We start from the raw sequence: 23,244 nt of genomic DNA on the forward strand, positions 1-23,244 counted from the left end.
ACAGATGGCAAAGCCTTGTTTATATCAAGTATTTTGTTCAGTTTAACATTTTTTGACCTTAATCTGGTCTTCCATCGATATTTACCATGCTTGTTTTTAACATTTTTAGGTGTGTTTCCTTGAGGTTTTAACCGACTTCATGGCAGTGGATAACTGTAATTAGATTTAAGTGATTTTATACGTGTTTTTGCGGGTAAACAACTATTGTTCTAAATTCTGCCTTGCACTTTGAACTGCATTTTTAATTTATCCTCTGAGTTTTACGATCAAGTCCGTGGTTAATTTATGGAAAAGTTTTAGCCAATCATTTTCAATGAAAAAGCTTAACACCTTTTGTAAATCGACGACAACCTAAGATTTGCAAACTGTAGTTTTAGTACTTTCTTATCTGTTGTTATGAAAAGTTTGAGTATGACCAGCTACTTTGCAGTTTTTATATTGTTCTCCTTGTTTTGTATTGGCTAGTTGACCTAAGCTTAATGAAAACTTAGGTTTTTACAAAATGATTATCTCGAAGGTTTCATGCTAGCAAGGCTGTCTCAACCAATCAGATTAGACTTACGTCAGCATTAGTTTACACTAAGCAGATGGTTTTCTGGCCGGTATAAAAATGGGTGAAACACTAATTAACCAGATAGAGAATTGTAAACTAGTAGGTGAAAGTGATTAAACCACCAGTGAGTCAGAAAAAGTTGTTTGTTGTAAGGGCTAGCTGTTCCCTTTCGAAAGTCCTTGCAACTCAACCGAGCCAGCCCGGTTAGCTGGCATCCCAGTATTGTGATGCCGAGATCCCGGGTGGAAATTTTCCAAGTAATCACGATTACCGGGCGTCCGGCGAATGAACCAAGCGAGAGACAGGACAGCGGGTAACACACTGCCTCCCACGCAGACGTTCTTAGGGGTTCGTCACGCGTTCCTGCTAACGGGGGGTCTCATCTGACGTAAACTATAATTAGAATCTGTGAGAAGCGCTATTCCTCTGGTACCAGTGGCTTGTAAGCAACCTCGTTCCCAGGGTTCTCTCCTACCCGCCCTGATTGGCTTGTAAGTTGAGACACCTCCGAGCTTTGCTTCTGCAGGGTAGTCTTCCACGCAGACCTTCTTTGAGTTTTTTCACGCGTTCCTTCATTTTGACCTGACGAGCCAAGAGGTCATTTAGGTAGGAGGTTACCTGCAGAACTGCGTTTAAGCGCGTTTACCGCCGCGGAACCGAGATAAATTATCTGGAACCCAGAGTACACTGAATTGAGTTTAATACAATACTAAAACAGGTGATGGAAACAGCTACATAAAAATGAACAAAACAATTCCTACATTTCACTTTTAAAAAGCACACGGACTGAAATATCACACAAAAAAGCACGTTAGAAAAAAATAAATATAATAATAAGAAAAGCATGTTTGACATTTTATACGACCACGTTACAAGAGATAAGATTTGTAAATAAACACGGAAAATAAACAAATGTATTGTAATTATCGTGGATTACACAGCATACACTGGTTTGGTTTTAAAATGGGACAGACCAGCTATAACCCAAATGAAAATACCAGCGCATGTTGTTGAAATGCCCTTCATTCTTTACTAATGAATGTTCCCTTGCGTTAATTCACCATCCTAAAATTAACAATCAAGGAAGTTCATCATCCTGCTAAATAATTATTGTTCGAGACTAAACGTTTTATATATTTGACAAGACAAGGCATATTGAAGGGCTGTAGACACTCAATTTTGCAACCAATAAGTCTTTGAAACAAACTACGGTTTCATCTTTAACAAACTTACTCCATATTGATAAACAGTCGGTAAAAAAATGTCTGACATGAAATGTATCTTTTTAAAACACTTCCGGTTTCGAAAATTACTGAATACAATTCAATGTAAATTACTCCACATCTAGACAACGCCTAGCTTTTTGCACACTAAAATATGTTCGCATCGAGATGAAATAGGCTTCAAACAAAAATATTGTTTTCGTCTCTAAAAAAAAACGCTCTACGGGAAATGAGCCAGCGCTCCTTTCGGAGGAACGATATCTGGCAGGGAAAGTCCCGGTAACTTTTCGGGCCCGAAAGTTGTTTTATGTTTGCTGTGTTTACATTCAAGATCAAAATTTCAAAGATTTTGAAAATGATCCAATGAAACTATCAGTTAACGATGCAAAATTGACCGGATTGTGAGCCGGGAACTGCGATACTATTAACAAGTTTTGATTTCAAAATTTGCCTCCGGGCCGGAATAGTTACGGGCCTTTCGAGAAACGGTGCCAGGAGCCGAAAAAGCAGCGGGAATCCAACCTAGTAGGAATTCGTACTAGTCCGTGACTACGGATAACTAACGGTGAGCTCATGTTTACCTGTTTATTTATTTTCAGTAGTCAAAGACTACAGCTGTTATCAAAAATTAATTAAAGCAAACTGTCATTCCCGATATATTAATCAAATCGATAATGAAAAATTTCAGATTCGCTTAGATTAATAATTTAGTATTAAAATTTACCAAATGGTCATTGAGGTAACAGGACTGAACTTTGTTCTGCCCCTTTTTTACGGTTAATACGCTCGACAGAGCATGCAATTTGTTGATTGAGTGTGTATGTCGCCGATTACAAAATAATAAGTTTAGTCGAATCTTTGTTTACATTTATTGCCTCATTAACACGTGCTTATCATTATCAACAATACAATTTCAGTCATCTCTGAAAATTTGGGGCCAATATACAAAAAACGTTCGGAGAAATTCTCTGTAAAAAACTCTAGATCCTACAAAGAATGTATGGCTCATCAACTTTCTTTGCCACCTGGAAATTTCGCAGTTTTTGATGCCTGGTATTTCCTTCAATATTGCTTACAAAGAGCTGAAAATTGCACAAATTGTTCAAGGTAATCAGCTCTTTAAACTTTTGAATTTAGTTCGTATATCACCACGGTTTCTATGACTTGAGCCGTATGCTATTGAGGAAAAATGTAAACAATGACGTCAGCAAAGATTCGCATAAAACAGGCGTATTTGGCCAACAAGTCAGACGACAACAAATTCAGTTCTCAAATCTATCAGTTTCGCGTTGACCCGACAAAAAGGGCTACGAAAACAAAAGAAGTGAGCTCCGTTTTCAGTCGTTTCAGGGAGTCTGGTTCGCATCCTTCTCACAACATAAGCGAAAGAGCAAGGGCACACAAACCGGCTGGAAATTGAGCTTAAAAGCCACTAAGCTTATAGACGTCGTTCAATTAGAGCGTTCTTCACAGAGCTGAACAGTAATCTGTATCTCTATGGCCAAAACAACACAGTACTTAAACAAATATTTACATATATTTACATCATCTATTAAATTATCTACGGTTTCCTGTCTTCAAAAAACTGTTCTACCACGAACGGCCATCACAACTCTGTTAAAAAGACTCGCCTCCGGCTTTTCCAACATTGCCTCAGTGTTAAAAACCTGGCGAACAACACCTTTTTGACAGACTTCTCTGTCGGCCTCACCTTTTTCGCACTGCTAGCTGGGAGGTTAACTGCCTGCGATGTCATATGACTCCAACAATGTAGCTTGAATTCTAAGACTAGAAAAGAGGAAAATACGCCATCATTCAACGTTAACGCTTAATTGGGGGAAAGTTTCAGTTATTTTCAGGCCTTTCTATGGGAAAAGTTAAGTCTCAGGAGGAGTAGCTAGGAGTGAAACGTAGAGACAGTCGTCTTCATACAAGTGTGCACAAGGCCATGCACTTGGTTTTATACACTGGTAAGTGCTTGCTAAAAAATCTTACATTTAAAATGTGTACTTTGTCTATTTATTTTTTATTAGATTCGCTAATAAGCTAGTTTTGAATTATCAAAACTCATACTTGGCTACGTGGCTGAGGAGAAAAACATGATCAACAAATCTCAATGCGATTTCCTTATTTTTTTTCTATGTACCTTTTTTATTGACAAATGGTACCCCTTTCACAAACCCAGTTTGAGAAATTTGCATCCCTTTCAACTGCTGTAAAAGCATTGTCCCTTAACATGAATAAATCACAAACCCAGAACGTTATCTCGACTTCTTCTTAGTCATAAAATAAATCTGTTAGCCCTTCTGGACCTTTTTACAGACCAAAATTACAAATTTCCCTACACTTTCATACACATTTTTTAAAATTTGTTATCATTTTTTATTTTTCATATACTTCAAAAAGCGAAACCCCTTAACTTTCATATACCTGAAGCCTTAAAAAGGTACCCCTTTACGGCGGAGCTTCCCTGTATAGACCATCATAGGATGCACCCCCGGGGGCTAAACCCTGGTAAGAAGATCCCACTCAGACCTTTACTTCAACCAAAAAGTCAATGTCTTATGGGATATGTGAATTTCACTAAAGTTATTTTTGGAGGTTGTAATTATTCCTGAGACGTTCGCACATTTTAAATGATTCTTTTGAACGTTATCAAGTCCATGTGCGACTATATAACTCACAGCAAACAATGTAGAATAAGTATTGTAATGGCGACTATTAAATTCTCTCTCGACAAAAACTGAATAAAAGTTTACGGACCTCTCTGGAAACCATTTCAACTTCCGAATGATTTTTAGTGTCTACGTCTTAAAATAACTTTCGTGAAATTCCGTAGGGCTAGTCGGACGTTTTTTATATTTGGCGGTCAATAATCCCCCGCGGTTTTCATTTTTTATCACAAGCACTTGACGAGAAAATAGAGGGTCTGTGAACAGGCCACAGTAGAAGCTCAAAGTTCTCTGAAGTGGTGCATGCATGCTACGCTGGTTGGAAAACTTGATAGAGTGCTTACAATGACGATGAAATACAAACCTTTTTATTGTTGAGTTTCTTGTCTGAGTCCAAACAATGCAGCTGCTGAACACACACTGGTCCTGATATGACAAACTTTTTATCAGCACCTGGGAGCTCACTGAGGCTTTGTGACTTGCTAGCACTCTTTGATGAGTCAGTTTTAGTCCTCTGGAAAGAAAAAGAACGATTGATTGATTGATCCATTCATTTATTAACTGATTAAATGAATGAGTGAACAAATGAACAAACAATTTTTTTTATTTAGAATTTCTCCTTGCTATGACTGACCTCAAACCCTTACACACTTGCGACGTGAGCATGAAAGCGAAGCCTAAGCCCCACCAGAGTTTGTGTGTGAGGCTTTTTAAGTGTATTAGGTATAACTGAGTAGTGCAGTAGCGTTGTATATTTTAGAGGTTGGTTGAGATGCGTGAAGTGGAAGGCGTGGAGTTATACTGGACGTGAATTGGTAAGATAATGGCTGCAGTTTGTTAATCAATGAAACTTGTTTCTCGTCGAATTGAATACGAAGTAAAAAATATTTATTTTGGGGGGTAAAAGTGATTTCAGGTGTTGCAGTGAGGTAGTTGTGGAAGTGCTAATTTGGTTATGAAGGGATAGTGTAGTTACAGTGTGTTTAAATGAAGTGGTAGTTGTGAAAGATCTTATTAATAGTCGAAAACATACTTGTACTTATTTTAAACGATGTTGGTCTTCCTGTTTAGGACTGTTTTTCGCTTATTTTCGAATAAATTTGTATGAAGAGAACATGGATAAGGCCAAAATTTCATTTAATATAGAGAAGGGGGTATGAAGATTTTGGTGGGGGGGGGGGGGGGGTGGGCGGCTGAAATTTTTTTGTGTGTGCTCGGGGGCTTTAAAAAATCGGTGAAGTCAAGGGTAGGGTGTAAAATCTAGCTATAGAACTAAGGGCCTGATTACATGAGCCGGGCTGGCTCGCTTTGCAGAGATACCAGCACCTTAGTTCAATGCAACAAAAATCAACTTTGCGATTATATGACAACCGAGCCAGCCTGGTTAGCTTGGATCCCAGTATTGCGATGCCAGGATCCCGGGAGGAAATTTTCCAGAAAATAAGGCTTGCCGGGCAGCCGGGCGGACCGGCGAATGAACCAAGCGAGTAACAGGACAGTAGGACACTGTTCATGCGCATTGCTTCCCCGGCTCATGTGATTAGGCCCTTACAGTGAGTTGTATTGTCACGCAGTTTGCACGTGAAAGCTATGGAATTGGCAACTTTCGCGGTTCGTGTATGAGGAAATACGACTTGATCTAATTAACCCAAGGGTTTTAAAAATAGAACGCGGTTTGCACGTGAAGATGTTGGACTCCGCCCCTTATACTGTTCGACCGTGAAAGAATGCAACTTGTTTACAAGGCCATTTTGCTCAATAACATTGAAAGAAACCACCTCCTTTCCGAAAATATGCAATGAAATTATGCATCAGTCTATGTTACCCTTAATAATCTCGTGCACGAGATCATGGAATGGCGCTCGAGAACTGAGAGCAAAAATATCGTCCAACTCTTGGCAATAACCATTCATACCGTGTGCTGCGAGGACGATTACTTTCCAAAGGGGAAATTTAAATTATTAATAGTTTGTTTGACTCAGTGTACCTTGTCGATTTGTTTGCCGTGCGTTATCTGTGGGTCGTATGCAACGAAGATAAATGCTGTGTTGTGACACAGCGGCAGACACTCGCGTCGCTTGGCTTGTTCACTTGGCTCGTTTACGTTCGCACGTACTGCGTGTCTATTTCAACTTTGAATCAAAACAAGCGAACTCAATTACTCTATTAGGGTGACGCCCAAATAATAAGAAGGTCTACTTTGTGATAGAGAACCTGTCAAAATACACCTAGGCAATTTCTTAGTAATAAAAATGTAACTAGTCGGCTCCCCGCTTCCATGTACACTTGGCGTTATCGTGTTACTACACCTCCCAATACCCACATCGCGCTGACGGTGCGCAAATCGAGATTCCTCCTTTACTATCCCTGAAAGAGAATACTATAAATTATACATGTACGGGAAATCTAACAGCTGCCTGCTCGGAAAAGCAAGACAGTTCTTAAAGTAATTAATACGATTACTATGGTAACTGCGTTACTATGGTTACTTACCCTTCTTACAAGCGGTGGTTTTGCACCAATGACAGGCACTGATCTTCGCTTTAAAATTTTCTGAAATTGAGTAAAACAAAATCAAAGGCTACGTTTCACACGACACCAGATGAACATGGACATAAAGAATCAGGTTGAATTTTTACTTTTTTGAGTGGTTCTACCATCTGCCCATACGCAAAGCACTACTCAAGCATATTTAAAGTGGCCCAGCTGAGTTCACCACGCATCCGCGCAACCACACCTTTGCCGTACAAAAGGTACAAAATTTAGCTGGTTATGGTGTTCTCGCCTTGCCAGACAAGTTTTCTACCCTATCAGTCAACAGTTCGACCTCGACTTCGACGACTAGCATCTAAATTTTCGCACAGTTGGTGTGGTTCCGCGTGAACAGCACAAGAAAATACGAATTTTCAATCAGTCGAAAATTCGTTCTATGCCATGTGAGCAGACGCCTGAGAAACGGGCGCTGAAATATCATACTGATTACACAACACTACCCAGTCTGGATAGTGCTTTTGATTGGTCGTGCGGCGTGGGAAATTTGCTTCACTTCAGCCAATCAGAAGCACTACCCAGATCTGGGTAGTGACATGTCATCAGAATGGAATTTTTTGCGCTCGTTTCTCAGACGTCATTTCACGGGAAAACCAGTGGTGGCATTGCAAAATGTAGGTTGGTTCCCTGTGGGTTACATGTTGCTCTGGAAACTACATTAGATCCAGCCTATTAATCAGTGGATTATCTGTTGGTTGCTATGGACACTCAATCAAGTCCAAGCATTGTTATTAGGACCAGTCGTTTGCATGTTGCTATGGAAACTTAATAAAGAACTGGCCTTATCAATGGGTTATGTATGAATTGTTTGTCAATCAAAGAAATTGGACAAGCATTTAGTTAAGATTTGTGGACTTTGCGTGGGTTAGTGTCCCTTCAAACTATACATGACCCTCAACCAAAGTATTACACTCAGCTGCACTCAAAAAGAGTACAAAGAGCACCTACATGTAGGAAATAAAGAAAAAAATTAAGAGCAAAATATAATAAATTTGTAACTTTGAGGTCACTCACAAAAAGGTTATTAATAATGAACTACAAATGTCATCAATAAAACAGAATGGCTAGATTTCTTAAAAAATTCTGAAAAATTTCTAATTGACTAGATTTCTTAAAAATATCTTCATAAATCCACCTTACTTGAGATTTCCCCTGATGAAGCAAGCTTAATAGCAGCTTTTCAACTCCTTGGACTTGCTCTTTTTGTGCTCTACTCCACTTTTCTAATTCTTCCAAATGAGCGACTTGCAAGCTATTTAACTGTTCCTTTAGATTGCGAAGGACTTCAATTTTGGGTAAAAATGTTTTTTCCTGTTCTTTCAATTCTTTTGTGAAGTCATAAAGTTGCATAATACACATGAAGTTGTCTTCTCCCAGTGGAGCAACCTCTCCAATCAGCTGAATAAGAGCATTATAAATACTTTGACAGAATGTGTGCTGTTCCTCGCATGAATGTAACAAGTGTGTTACGTCTTGGGAAGATATTTTTACATCATTCTGATCATTTTTCAGTGGTTGTGTGATCTGTTTAAAGTAACCGCTGCCAGCACAACTTTCTGCATCACTGGAATCCAATTTTACTCTTTTCAGCTGCTGTCTTAGTTCTTGAACCTCTGAAGAAATGCGCTTCAAGCTTTCTTGACGTCTCTGCTCCACTGTTTTGCCCATTTCTTTGGCCGCTGCTGCTACTTTCTCAAGAAACTCCTTATTCTTCTGTACCTACAAGACAAAATACAGTGTACAGTAAATTGAACCACCATTAATAAGTGGCTACCTACTAAGAGGCCACTCTCCATTAACCATTCAAAACAATCATAAAAAAGAATTGTGAAAACCCTATTAAGCCCAGTGATTTTCTTATCTCTGCATCCTGCGCCCCTGACGCATAAAAATCCCCAAAGATGCAAAATAATTCATGAAATTTGGATTAAACCTGTTATTGTGGCCACCATTACAGCAAGAACCCCAAAAGTGTGACCGCTTTTGATTTATTTGCATTAATTCTTTCGTGTAGATTTATTATCCAATCAGATGCCAGCTGGAAACTGTCCTCGACTTCTGATTGGTTAATGTCTGCATGAAAGAATGTGAATTAATTAAAGGAGGTCACAGTTTTGGGTTCCTTGCTGTAAAGACCACAAAAACTGGAACGAGTTTTTGATACGTAATAATAATTATTAAGGAAATTGCTGTTGTAATATCATTGAAGTTAATCCCTGCTAGCAGAGATCTCTCACAGCCAGAGAAAAATGATAGTAAAGAGAGTGAGGCTCTGATGCATTCTTTCATGTAGCCAGCCTACAGTCTCAATAGGGCGCGTGTATTCCTCATTAAACAAAACCAGTTTTGAAATCCAGTAAGGCTTGGTGTTGTCATTAGAAATTTCTGAGCTCATGCATGCTTATTGATGTGCAAACTTGTTCTGTAAGTTGTGTCACGTGACTAAATCCTTCAGTACTCAACTGGTTGTTATGGAAATGCTAATATATGCATGATAGAAAATGCATCGGAGGCCTGGCAGAGGTCTCTCTCTGTCCTCTCCTTCTTATCTTACCATGAGAGACCTATTATAGGGTTTTCAATAAGAGCTGGCAGCCAGCGACATTTGCCAACTATCACGGCTTCTACATCAATGGGTATGTCTCTGTAAGCATGCATCAGGGCAAGTGCTGTGAGTCACTCTGCTTTCATCGTGGAACGTAAGTACGTGTTCACTCTGCACATGGTGCAAAAAGATCATTTAGGGGTAGCAGTTGACACTGGCATTGTCAGGAGGATGGTAGTAATTGTGACCACGTTGGGATAAAGGTCTGGATTAATGAAGTGTCTCTGTGAGGGTCACTGGTTTTTTATCAGTTAAATGAGACCACTTTGTTTGCCACCTTAAAATTTCATTGTCAAAGTCTCTCTGCTCTGAAAGATCGGTTTTGTAGGTTTCATATATAAAGCTTATACATAGCTTATACAATGTACATGTACATGTATCTTGTACTCCGCTGTTGAAAGCTGGAACAAGATAATTTATTGTACTAAGAAATGATTCTGTTGTGGCAGAATGATCGACCAAAGGGAAATACACTGCTCTTTGCCAGTACATCTCTTTTTAAAAAATATATTATCATACTGTCCGAATCACTTGTAAGCCTGTCGAGCTTATTAAATTATATTTGCTTAAAGGCAAGTGCGCTGCCCCTGATTTAAAGGTAGCACATCCACAAAGTGGTACTTCTTCATCTACCTGATTCCTGGTTAGATTGGAATTTGGAAATGTTTGTTTTTAAGGAGAGGGGAAAACCATAGTACCTGGAGAAAAACGTCTTGGAGCAACGGAGAGAACCAACAACAAACTCAACCCTGTATATCAAAATGGCATTGATGCTGGGATTTGAACCAGAGCCACATTGGTGGGAGGCAAGTGCTCTCACCACTGTGCCATCCCTTGCTCCCCATGCTGCCTCCTTATTATAATGAAAATGGCAACTCTCATGTGAAAAAAAAAAACATATTTACCTCTTCAGAATTCCAGGGTCTATCACAGTTGTTAATAGCTTTGACAAGGAATTTAGTTCCACAAGTATCCTCACACAACATAAGCTGTACAGAAAGTAAAAAATAATTATTACACGAGTACGGTATATCAGGCCTTCTGATAATTATTATGTGATGGTGCTATTTTGCACATTTGGCCTCAAATTGCATCTGATCACAATATTTGAGGAAAATCACATAATTCGTAAAAAAAATGCTAAAGTCAAGTAAAGCAAACTTTAATCAAACATTTTCCCAATCTTAATGTTATGTAAAGGTGATTTACCACTAAAGAAAGCCTTGCAAGACATCTGAAAACTTCGATCTTGGTATCTGGGCAGCCATTTTGATTTCAGAGACAAGCAGTGTGGTCAGCTGTGTAACCGCATCGCGTAACATTACACAAGTGTCCTTTTTCTTTCTTTCTATTTGTTTTCTTTTCCGGGTCAAGATATAAATTAAACAAATTTAACTGTTTGGTTTTAAAATAGATGTTTTATTATTCTTTTACATTCAAATTGCCTGTTAAAGTTTAACTTTAAAGTGATTTTTCTCCTTTCAATCTGCCCTGAAAATGCCATATAATTTATGATTTTTTATCGCACCCTATGAGAAGGCCTTTAAAAAAAATACCGTAAAATTCCGAAAATAAGCCCCTCCATGTATAAGCCCCTCCAAATATAAGCCCCTCAAACTCATAACGCAAAAAATCCTCCGTTATATCGCCCCTCCAAATATAAGGCCCCGGGGGGCTTGTACTTGGAAATTGCCCTCAAATACAAAGTAAAACAAAGCAAAAACTGTAAATTTCCTTCCAACTATAAGGCTAGCCCAATCGATTTTGAAACGCAAATATCTCTCCATAGATAAGCCTCTCCGAATATACGCCCCTCCAAAAATAAGCCCCTCAAAAAGGATCTTTGAAATATGTAAGCCCCGGGGCTAATTTTCGGAATTTTTGGGTATCTTATCCACAAAAACAGTAAATGATTGGATTCTTTCATTTTGACAAATATCTAATCAGAGAATCATGTTCATTATTCTGGTGTGGTTTGAAAGATCTCTTACCCTTGCACATGTTAGATAGCAAGCTAAGGTTGCCCTTGACAATTAAAACTGATGATGTCACATGGAGTTTGACTAATGGTCACATGTTGCGGGGGCAGATGGAAGTCAGCTGGTAGCTAACAAAATTAGTGAAAAGTGCCTCACACAGATTAAACTGAGTATTTCACAAAACCATGAAATCGGCTTTTAGACATTGAAAACTGGCCATCCGGAAGGCATGTTTTCCCATAACATTAAAATATTATTATTTAAGTGAAAAATTTTCTTTGTATTTCTTCCAAAAATGGGCATCCATGGGATGGCTGGACACCCTTCTGGCTAAAACATTGCCTTGTAAAGTTAAAATTACATCTTAAAATGGACCCGTGAAATCCAACCCATGAACCACAACACGTGACCACTACAGCTCTAAGTCAAACTCCGTCACAAGCCATACATAGAAAACAGATCTTCACTGGCAGTTCGATCAGGGGCGAATTTTTAATATTACCTTCCCATCTGATTCTGTCTCTAAGCTGCACTTCACTGTTAAACCAATCTCTTCACCATCAGAAACTTTTTCACATGTTGGCAATAAACCTTTGCCTAAAAAAAGAAAGAAAACATTACAATTAAAAATGAAAGAAGTTCAAGAATGAACTTTCTTAATCCCATGTATCTGAAAATAGAATTGGACCCCCTATATGAACTCTCGTACCCCATCAAAAGGAAATGCAAATTAAAATGGTTTCAATTAAGGAGAAAGTGTAAGTTTGGTAAGTTACAGTCAACTCTTGCCTAGCCTTGTGGACACCTTGCTATTACGGACACCCAGGTAATACGGACAGTTGCTGAATCCCTAGTGAAAATTACAGATATTTTAACTGAAATAACCTCCCACTATTATGGACTTACGGACACCTCTCTTAGTTTCAACAGTGACAGACATCAATAAGCCCCTTTCAACATTTTGGCAGAGTTATCTTCATCTCAGTGTCACTTTGGTTGAGAAATGAACATTTCAATTTCCTTTTAACTTATCCTTCTATGAAACTATTGTACTTACTTACAAAAAATTGCAGTCATGATGTACTTAATGTACATAAATTGAATTTTCTAGTACCGTACTTTATAGTTTTTGTGTACAACAAATTTTTCAATGACTGTTGTGGTGAATGAAAGGAAGATGTAAGTTTTGTTCCATTACGATTTGTCTTGTTTGTAAATAAAGTTCTGACACTCTTTATATGCAAAAACTGCACTGTAATTGGTTTTGGAGACAATGTACAACATAAATAAATGTATTTCCTTTAATATCAAGAATTTTTTTCTCCCACCCCATTACTACGGACTCTCACTATTACGGACACTAAACCACAGTCCAGAGGGTGTCTGCAATAATGGGAGTCGACTGTACCATGGTCGCAAAATTTCTGGATCTCAATGATTTTACAGAGTTTAAGGTACCACAACAGCGACAGTTGCATTAACATCACTTCAACAAGGTACAGCACACAGGTACCCCTTTCACACTTTCATCCCTTTTAACTGCTATAAATGCACTGCCCGTGTGAAACGAGCAGTGCTGCTGTAGCGCTGCAGAATGGCTTCAAGAAGCGCTACAAAAGAGCTGTAATTAAAAAAAGCGCTGGCTTCAGCAGTCACAAATTTTGGCTGAGTGGAAAGCCCTTTGACAGTGATAAACAGCAATTTTGCAGCGGTGCAGAAAATTCCAAAGTGGCTTCGAAAAGACAAAGAATGTTGTTACCAGTAATGGCCTACCACTTGTTACTACAAAAAAAAGAAATGCAGGCTCCAATAATACAATAATCATGATACATAGTAGAGGAGTAGACAAGGCCTTAGTAGCTGAGTAAAAACCACTGGAAAGTCAAAATGCACCTTGTACTTTGTTAACGCGCACACATTACAAAAGCACATGACATATAACAAATCTTCAACAGTCTCATTTTGCAACTGCGCTGCAAACATTGCAACTTGAATGAAGCTACTGTTTGGCTTCTAAAGTGCTGCTGTAATTTAGCTGTACAGCTATTTTGAAGCGATTTTGTGGCGCTGCTGTACAGCGCTGCAAGTTTTGTACGGGTGTTTCTTACATTGTAGATATGAGTAAATTACATATTGTATAAACCAGAAACTTTTCTCATCTTTTTCACAGCCATAAAATATGCCACTTAGATTTTTTAGGTCCTTTCACAGCTATGACAGATTCTCCTTTCACAGCAATGACAGATTCTCCTACTGTTTCATTAATCTCAACTAGTGAAATCCCCTCGGCCTGCCCTTTCATAACCTGAAGCCTGGAAAAGGTACCCCTTTTAGGCAAAGTCTCCCTGCATGGGACATCAAAGGGAGTACCCCCCTCCCACCCCTCCTCCCTGGTTAATACCAAGGCTGTTCCCTAAGAAAAATTAAAGGGAGCCCAGTTCTCTCAACCTGTGAAACCTTGGGTGTCCAGCATGTAATAATAATTACAAATTATTTGTATGAAAAACCTAACATTTTCTAGTCACCCAGGAGCAAAAGTTGGGAGCCCTGAATACTGACAAGAATCATATGTTCTTTCAATATTACTACATAACTACTTCATTCACCCACCAAGCAGTTTTTCAGCAATGCTCCTTCTTCCTATCTTCTCCAAAACATCAGCTAGACGGCCAACTGTAGCATTACTTCCCTCCTGTTGTTTCCACAAGTTTAGAAGAGCATTTGCCTTGTCTCGATTACTCTTGTACTCATCATCAAGGTTGTGAATCTTTGATGCTTTGATGAGTAACTTTGGTCCAACTTCACGCCAGCAAGTCCCTACATCATCACTGATGTCAGATAGCTGCAGTTCTGTAACCACCACATTTCTTGGATCAGGCAATGTCTCTAAAATAAATGAAAAAGAAGGTTACCATAAATAATTATTCTTTGGAGTTTTATAGAACTGCAGAGTTTCTTAATGTCTAAAATACTGGTGAGGAATATTTTGTTGTCTGAAAAATGAGCAAATACAAATCATGTCAGATACTGCACACCACAAAACAACTGATAGTATTCCTTAACCGTTTAAGTCCCAATATCCACATACAAAATAATTCTCAAAACTGATCTCTCTACAGGCCTATGAAAAATAAGTTGAAAGAATTTGGTAGAGGATTAAAGCATTTTCTCTTAGGTGATTATTTAATTAATTCTCTACAACCTTTTCTTTTGATTGTGTATTGATTGTTAGATGAAAATTGATCCTCGTCACTTTTGGGACTTAAAGGGTTAATGTCTCCACTGGAAATATGACATCTGCTGACAGGTTGACATTCTGTCAGCCATCAGGAAATGCTAATGGTTCCATCTGCTGGCAATGGAGTTTCAAAAGCTACAGTATGCAGTCGAGCAAAACCTGGGTGGGGAATGTGTGACAAAGTCCTTAAAGTGTCCTTGTGGGAAGTAGTAAAGGTGAGGCAGGGCTCGACGTTGCGACCCGTGGGGTCGCCAATGTGACCAGCTTTTACTCAGTGGCGACTAAATTTTCACGCCTGGTCGCCAACCTGGCCCCCAAGATAGGTGACTTTCTTCTTTGGGTAAACGTACACTAATGATAATTTGTTATCCTTTACACAACTAACGGATAGCTAACGGTTTTTCTAACGCTCTAACGTTTTGCCCAAACGCTCTAACGGTTTGTCTAAATGTTTTAACGATTTGTCTAAAGGCTTTAACGATTTCTTCCAACACTCTAATCTACGTTTACTTGAAAGAGGATTGTGAAATGAATGAATTCGACGGAAGACTTTAATCGACTTTCGGACAAATCGATCGCAATTCTCAACAGATCGTCTCGTGTTTCTCCGGGAATGACTTTAAGCACATCGATATTTAAAACAATTTCTTTATGTCGAACATGTATCTTGATTGCGGACTCGATAACAGATTAGTCTGATAAAAGCTCAAGCTAATCGAAGCTAATCGAGAACGAACTGTGCTTACTTCTCAAGCTTCGCAATTCTTGTAAACAACTTTACGCAAATTTCTGTTGAGCATGACGACGCAAATAAAGGCTCTGCCATATTTTATTGACTTCTAATTAAGTAAAGTTGAAGTCATGCTGTTTGTCTAACAGACTTCTCGCGAAATCAACTTCTTTGCCCGAAAACATTAGCAACGTTTCCTCTTTCTGGTCTTTCTGGAGACTTTCGATCACGTGTTAGGCAACCGCGCAATAGATGAAGTTTCACAGATGTTCAGTTCTGAACATGCAAATACATGGGACGCAAAACAAATTTTGCAGATTTTGTTCTTTCATAACCCAAAAAGTTTTTTTGTGATTCCTAAATTTTTTTTTTTTTAATGTGTATTCCATTTCCTGAACCTTAAGCTTAAAAAACCTGTTTGAGGAGATTTACGCTTCAGTGCGGATTCATTTTACAGAACACCAGCTGGTAATCGAGCGTCAGCGAAAACCATTCGAAAGAAAGTTCAAAGGAAGTCTAAACCATTCATTTTCTGTTAAGGCTAAGTTAAAGATGTTAAGTTTATTTTATCCCATTAGTTCTTAAATATAATTTTTGGCGACTAGAATACTTGTTCTGGCGACCAAAAATGAAAACTTGGGGGCCAGTTGGCCCCAAGATTTTTTTCTGAAAGTCGAGCACTGTGAGGTGTCCTTGTGGGAAGCTAGTAAAGGTGAGAGGGGTAGTCAAACAGGGATGTAATGAAAGCAATAATAAAAATACTATTGTTTTGTATTGCTGCTGGCAGCTGTATTACTTCTTTTGGGATCTATGGTAAAGAAAATGCTTCTGATTACATGTATATATGTATCCAAAGTTTACACTTTTAGTTTAGGTACAGTTATCCTACACCCTCTTCCAAAAGCTCCCCTGGGTTAGGCTTGTCAAGGGTTTGGTCACTCTTTCATGTTAGCGGTTACACAGCGATATATTGAAATTTACAAAAATTTTAACACAGTTGTAAACATTAAAGACTGACATAAATATATTGCATCAAAATCTTTCTAAAAAACCTCTACACCAATCCGGCTTAGCAAGAGTGATATTTCAACCCTTAATTTTGAGAAGGGGCTCAAAAGTCAAAAGTACCAGTTACAAAAATGGCTGCAAGGACTTCATAAGGACGGAATTTTTCAAAGTATTTCAAGGTGCTTTTTTATAATTAATTAACAAAAAAATCACAACCTAGTGCTCAAAAACCTGCTGTGTTTTCAAACTTTGAGTCAAGTTTCGCATTGTTAAGTGTAAGTTTTAGCGCAAAAACAAATAGTTACAATCAAGCCAGAAAAAGGAAGGAGAGCTTGCAACTACATCTCAGGAAATTGAATTATTTGCATCAAAAAGTTGATGCAAAATGCTGATTGGAGGAGATGACATTAGACATTAGTGATGACGTCATTACCCTTGGCGCATGCTTACATGTGTTTTTCAATGTTTGTTTACATTCACGCTTGTTTCTGCTTTGTGCTGATTGGCAGAAATCTGACAGCTCAGTCAACAGGGAGCCAGAGGGGAACGAGGCAGAATTCAAATTCCAGAGATGGAACCTCTCCTTCCTTTTCCTGCCCCGTTGCCAGAGCGTCCTGGAGAGCTTGCCCGCAGGCTATTATGGATTATTGAATCCACTTTGTCAAAGAAACAGAATATCTGGTTTAGTAAGGACAAAAATTAATCAATGCATTCATGCACACTAATAATCACATGGGCAAAGCATCCAGTCATGGTTTGGACTTATGAGATTTTAACACCAATTCTCAGTCACATTTGGAACTGACTACCGTAGCATAAATATCACTCTAGTTACAGCCAGGGCGTTTGAGAAAGCTGTTTATAACACCTTTGTGAAGTAGGCTGTGGAGGAAAATCTAAGCACCACTCGATCAATTTGCTTACCATGAAAGTGGAAATTGCACTAGTGCACTGTTAGCGATCGATCCAGCACTTTATCAACAAACACTTAGATAATCCACACTATGAGGCAGTAACCTGAGATCAGGCCCAATTTTAGCGGTTCTCATACATTCTCTCTAACGGCTACCACTAAAATTGGGCCTGATACAAACTCTCTCTTGTTTGTGCTCATTACGGCCAGGGCGTTTGAGAAAGCTGTTTATAACACCTTTGTGAAGTAGGCTGTGGAGGAAAATCTAAGCACCACTCGATCAATTTGCTTACCATGAAAGTGGAAATTGCACTAGTGCACTGTTAGCGATCGATCCAGGACTTTATCAACAAACACTTAGATAATCCACACTATGAGGCAGTAACCTGAGATCAGGCCCAATTTTAGCGGTTCTCATACATTCTCTCTAACGGCTACCGCTAAAATTGGGCCTGATACAAACTCTCTCTTGTTTGTGCTCATTACGGCCAAATTTTGGCCGTAACGCTTTTTCCTTCGCTTTTTGTAAAAAATAAACAAGGAAAACTGGTGTCCTCGCTCGTTGGCTGTTTGCTTTTGTTTTTACGGGAGATCTCGCAAGTTATTTCTGTTGGCATAGAAGGTAAAATGTTTTCGAAAAGACAGCGACACGATGTTCTACTAGTTTTATTTTGGCTAGGCGCGCTCGAGTTTAAAATACTGAAATTTCTATTTTTCTGTTGCCTTAATATTTTCCTTGGCAATTTTCCCCGATTTTCAGTACATAAATCTTTAATCTCGCAAGAAGTTAAATGTGATTGTGCTAACTGTTTTATTTTTAGGTGAAAAAATTAAAAGATAAAAGCCAGTCTGCTTTTTTCCCACGCGTGAAAAATTTGCATACTAGAAAAACAAGCAACGGAAGTAATGTTGGTTGGCTGATTCGGTAAATGTCAATCAATCAAAAAAGTGGGCAGCAGACATTTCGTAGAAGGTTTGTATCAGGCCCTCTTTTCGTTTCACCTTGCCCGCCCAGCCGGAATGTAATTTTCAAAGCAAAACAAAAATAGAGCCTGATCTCAGGTTAATGAGGCAGTATGGGTATTCGCAATGGACTTCAGCAAAGTGTTCGACTCAGTCAGGCACAAGCTACTATCTAACAAACTAAAGTTGCTGCTCCTCAATGCCTATATCATAAACTGTTATCAAAGTTTTCTTTATAACAGACAACAACGTACAGTCCACAACAACCACCTTCACGAGTGGAAAGGAGTAAATAAGGGGACAACCCAGGGTAGTGTGAGCAGCCCCTACTTATTTAACCTATTTCTGAATGACCTTGACATCAAGCTACAATCCTGGACAAAAGTCCTTGGGACAATACTGCAATATTCATATTTTTCTGTCATAGTTCTCGGTTCTGTCTTAAAACAGTGCATCCTTTTCGAAATTTTCTTGTAGTTCTCCCTCCCCCCACCCTATACAAAGTTGAAACTTGGAAAAAAAATCTGGATACATGGGTCCAACACTGTTTGTGGGGTGAGGGGAGGGGTTGGAACTGTGTGAATTGAAAAACATCCCAGACATGCAAAAGTGTCCCAAGACTTTTGTCCATGACTGTATGTTCCACTCTTTATTCTGTTGTAATTTAGCTGAACTTCTAATCTTTTTATCCTGTAACATTAGATATTATGACTGTATTGTTATATAATGAGCAATAAAGACATTTATTAGTATTATAGCCAAAAAAATTCAGGACCAGAAAATTTCATTCCAGAATCAAGTTCACCATAATTTGCAGAAATCAGTGTCAATCACCAAAAACCGCTGTGAGAGCCTGAAACTAGTATCAAAGATGGGTTTTACAGGGTAAAGCATACCACCCCTCCCCCCTCAGGAATGCAGAGACAAACTATTGATGTCTTCAACATTAATCTTGGGGATATGCTTGACCTGGTTTGACTGCAGTAAAAAATTAATGAAACATGAATTTCCGTTTAAACGTTCCAATATTGCTCCAAAAAATTTTCCAGTGAAACAACACAGTGGTAAACAACCTCTGTTACCCTGAGTGACCAAACATCATATTTTAATGAGCCAATGAAAACAAACCTGCGGTCAAGTCAGTTTCTGATTCCATCGCTAATGACAAGGAAATTCAACTTTTTAACTTAATTGTTTTTCATCTTGATCTAATGGTCTTAATCGATTTTAAGGAATGCTTACAGGTTGAGATCCGTTATCAAAGATCACCATAAATTGAAACGACACTATGAACAATATATTGGCTGAATAAACTTAAACGAGAACAATACGTGATATTTAAAACCCTTTAAAGCAATCTGCATTGCGGATTGATCAGATCAAAGTTTCGATAAATAAGGAAGGGAAACCAGAAAAAAGCTATCAAAACACAGCTGAATTTGTATCGTCTATCTCCCCGGCCCGTGTGTGAAAACATATACATTTCAGACATTGATATTGAAGCATGCTACAATAAACATGAGCAAACACAAATAATTAAGCTTAACTTAAACTTAACCAAAATGTAAGCATATATTGTGTACCTTTCAATGCAATACCACCCGCGCATCCGTTGCTTGTAGCTTCGTGTGTTGTTGTTGTTTTGCTGGACGCAAAGCAGCCTTCAAAATCATCTTTGTCCATAATTTCGCGACAACGAGAACAAATAAGTCCACTATATTTTGCTTCTTCTTGTGGCGATAGCAAAATTGCTCCAGCATCCAACTCTATTTGAGTGTAGCTTCCGTACGTGAAATCGAAGCTCTTTAAGGTAGCCGCCATTGCAATATCGCTTCCCGATCCATCTTCTCTTTCAACTGCTATTTTGCTGTCTTCATCTTCAGTTTTAAGATGAGGATTTGAGTGAAATATTTCTTCTTCACTGCCAAGGGCGCGATCAAACTGTGAATCGATGAAGGCGTCGACATCAACAAAGTCTACAGGTCCAAAATTTTCGAAAACAGCCGCACCGAAGCCCGTTTCTTGAGAGGACGTCATTTTGTGCACACACAAAGAAGCGTGCAAATGATTTCACTTTAAAGTACTTGTTGACTTCCTTTTTCTTTTTTTTCTAAAATCCTCTTATCCAATCGTGTTATTTACAAATTAAGAATATTAGAACCCGTACTTGTCACGGTTAGATATCCTCTACAACGTGAACAGCCGCACGGTTCACGTCCATATCTTGCCTTTTCCACACAAACACGGAAATAATCACCAGACTAATTGTGAGTAGTGCCAGATTGCGGTAATCTGCAAATCTACTCACGTTTAAGACCTTGTTGTGATTTCACAACACTCCGTTCGACCAGCAAACAGAACCTCCAGTGCTCTAAAGAATTCTTTCGTCCGGACACCGGTAATAGAATGGCGCTGAGTCATTCCTATAAATAGCAACCATTCAAACTGATTCAAAAAGGAATGGGCCCAGGCAAACACCCTTTTGTTTCCCGCGCTCAAACTGCCTCGACTAAATTTTATTTCCTTTCTGAACCTGAAGAAGTAATTCCAAGTGTTCGACTGGAGAATTTGTCTGAACTCAGTGACAGATTCAGCGATTTGGAATAATTATGAAAAATATTAAAGATCGAGATTTTTTTTTTATAAATGACGCTTTTTTGTTGCCTTAGCGGGTAGGTCAGTGTAAAGACGCCTCCTTCCCCTCAGGGAATGTTCTGGGTCTCCGAGAATGGAGTGGAGGGGGCGTTTGTCAGACAGCTAGGCTACAGTTGCCGTCATAGTTGCTCGTCATGGTCGATCATTTTCGGCCAGCAGTGAGAGTGTTCTTTCTGAAAAAAAAAGAAAAAAAAAGAATACACCGCACAATTGATCAAACAGCAAGGCATCTTCGGGTGGAAAAAAGTGGAACTAAACACGATATATGATAAATTTGAAATTACATTGTAAGACTTGTATCGTATGGCGGAAGATCGTCCGGAGAGTCCTAGCATGTATTTATTAGAGCTACAGATCTCATTCGAAGCTGCGTGACACTGGGACAGGATAAAGGGGCTCCCCTTTATCCTCTCTTGGCCCGGAGTAGTCAATCGATAAAAACTGGTATCGATTTATCGATAAAAACCAGTAATCTGATTTGATTGATATCGATTTTATCGACCAATCGGATCTTGGTCTTCTTGAAGAAATTAATCGGGCTAGTGAAGTTAACATCGATTTAAATGTTCTCAAAACATAGCCAGTCTCATCGTCTTAATGATGCTGACAGTTGCGATGACAGTCAGCCATCTTTATCGAAACTTGGAAAACATTAAAAGTGTCAGAAATCTTATATAGGCTTCTGAAGGTGTTAATTATTGCGATACAGTAAACGTGCAAAGTCGCTCTGTAGACGCCCCCTCCCCCTCCTACTATGAACAGGGACGAGGGAGCCTATCAGCTTTCTCCCATATCAGGGTCGTAACATGGTATATGGGCTCAGGGCTCAAAGCCCAAAATATGACTGGGATCAGGGCTCAGAGGAAAGGGCTCAGGGCTCAGAAGAATGCGACCAGTCGACAAAGACTAGCAAGGCAAGGTCTTTAAGTTTTGCTTTTATCTAATGAACACTTGAAGTACGCAGTTGGAACGTCGCGATCTACATCATTAAGTGACTGAATCGTGAGACAAACGATTACACTTTATCAATATCAATATTGTAGACCAGTTTCACGAGCGACATGAAACGTTTGGTTGCAAGAGTCTCTTTGGAAATAAAACATCTGTGACCCACAAAGATAGGACATTGATTAACTGGACAAAATATCCGGGCAAGCAGATATTCGTACGGGACAGGAATTGGAAAGCTAAAGGAAGACTTTAGTTCTATATATATTACATTGCTCTTACAGAGCCGTTAATTCAACTGGGGACCAACCAGTGCTAGCTGTGTTTGCTGTTTGACTAAAAATGTATTTATTCGAATTTTGAATCCAATGCTTTCTTGTGATTGGCTTATAAACCTCTGGGTGGCCTCGCTCGTATGAGCAACTCTGAAAATAAACATTGAAAATACTCTTGATGAACGTTGCATCCGAAAAAATCAAGTTTCCGCAGTAAGATCTTTCAAGATGTACGATACTTAAAGGGAAGTGGACTACTTTTAATGTATAAATTAACAAAAACTTACATTCTGTATCTTACTAAAGCTTCCGTTCAAGAAAATCAGGTTTTATCATTTGTCTAGTATCGCCAAACATTGTATTTCAAGAGTTTTAAATAGAATAATGCACAAAAAGAAGTTAACTCATATTGATCTTTGAAGCTCTGATAGAACCTACAACTTGCACTAAAAATTAAAGTTGATTTTTTTTCTCATCAGCCCATTTAAGCATGTTCTGTATTCTACATTTGGAGATAAACAAAGTTGTCTAAGTTAAAATTTTGTGTAAAGCGTGGATGGGGTCAATTTTTTTATCAGGGCTCAGGGACCAAAATTTTGGGGTAAATGGGGCTCAGGGATCAAAATAACGGCAAGAAAATAGGGATCATTGGGTTCCGGATATACCATGTTACGACCCTGCCATATGGACACAAGTGATCCCCTCCCCCAAACCAGGGGGGGGAGGGGGCGTCTACACAGTGACTTTGCGCGTTTATCGCGATAATTAACACCTTCAGAAGCCTTAAATAGGTTGCTTGTTAATTCCAAGTTTTGGTAAAGATGGCTGACAGTCATCGAAACTGTCAGCATCATTAACACATTAAGACTGGCTATGCCGAGTGAGAACATTTAAATCGATTTATCTTGATTTTTACCGATTTCATCGATTTA

At 38.8% G+C, this 23,244-nt stretch overlaps 1 protein-coding gene across 1 annotated transcript; it reads right to left on the minus strand.

The window, feature by feature from the left end:
- Positions 1-1,236: 1,236 nt before the first annotated feature.
- On the minus strand, positions 1,237-20,831 carry LOC140927856 (uncharacterized). Its single transcript, XM_073377544.1, has 8 exons — positions 20,018-20,831; positions 14,193-14,468; positions 12,085-12,173; positions 10,509-10,592; positions 8,139-8,717; positions 6,942-7,001; positions 4,813-4,962; positions 1,237-3,564 (listed from the first exon to the last, which is right to left on the minus strand). Exons 1-8 carry the CDS (start codon positions 20,469-20,471, stop codon positions 3,559-3,561), a joined length of 1,698 nt encoding a protein of 565 aa, XP_073233645.1. The 5' UTR covers positions 20,472-20,831; the 3' UTR covers positions 1,237-3,558.
- Positions 20,832-23,244: the final 2,413 nt, after the last annotated feature.

The sequence above is a fragment of the Porites lutea genome, chromosome 2 (assembly GCF_958299795.1).
Source record: "Porites lutea chromosome 2, jaPorLute2.1, whole genome shotgun sequence".
Classification (NCBI taxonomy): Eukaryota; Metazoa; Cnidaria; class Anthozoa; order Scleractinia; family Poritidae; genus Porites; species Porites lutea.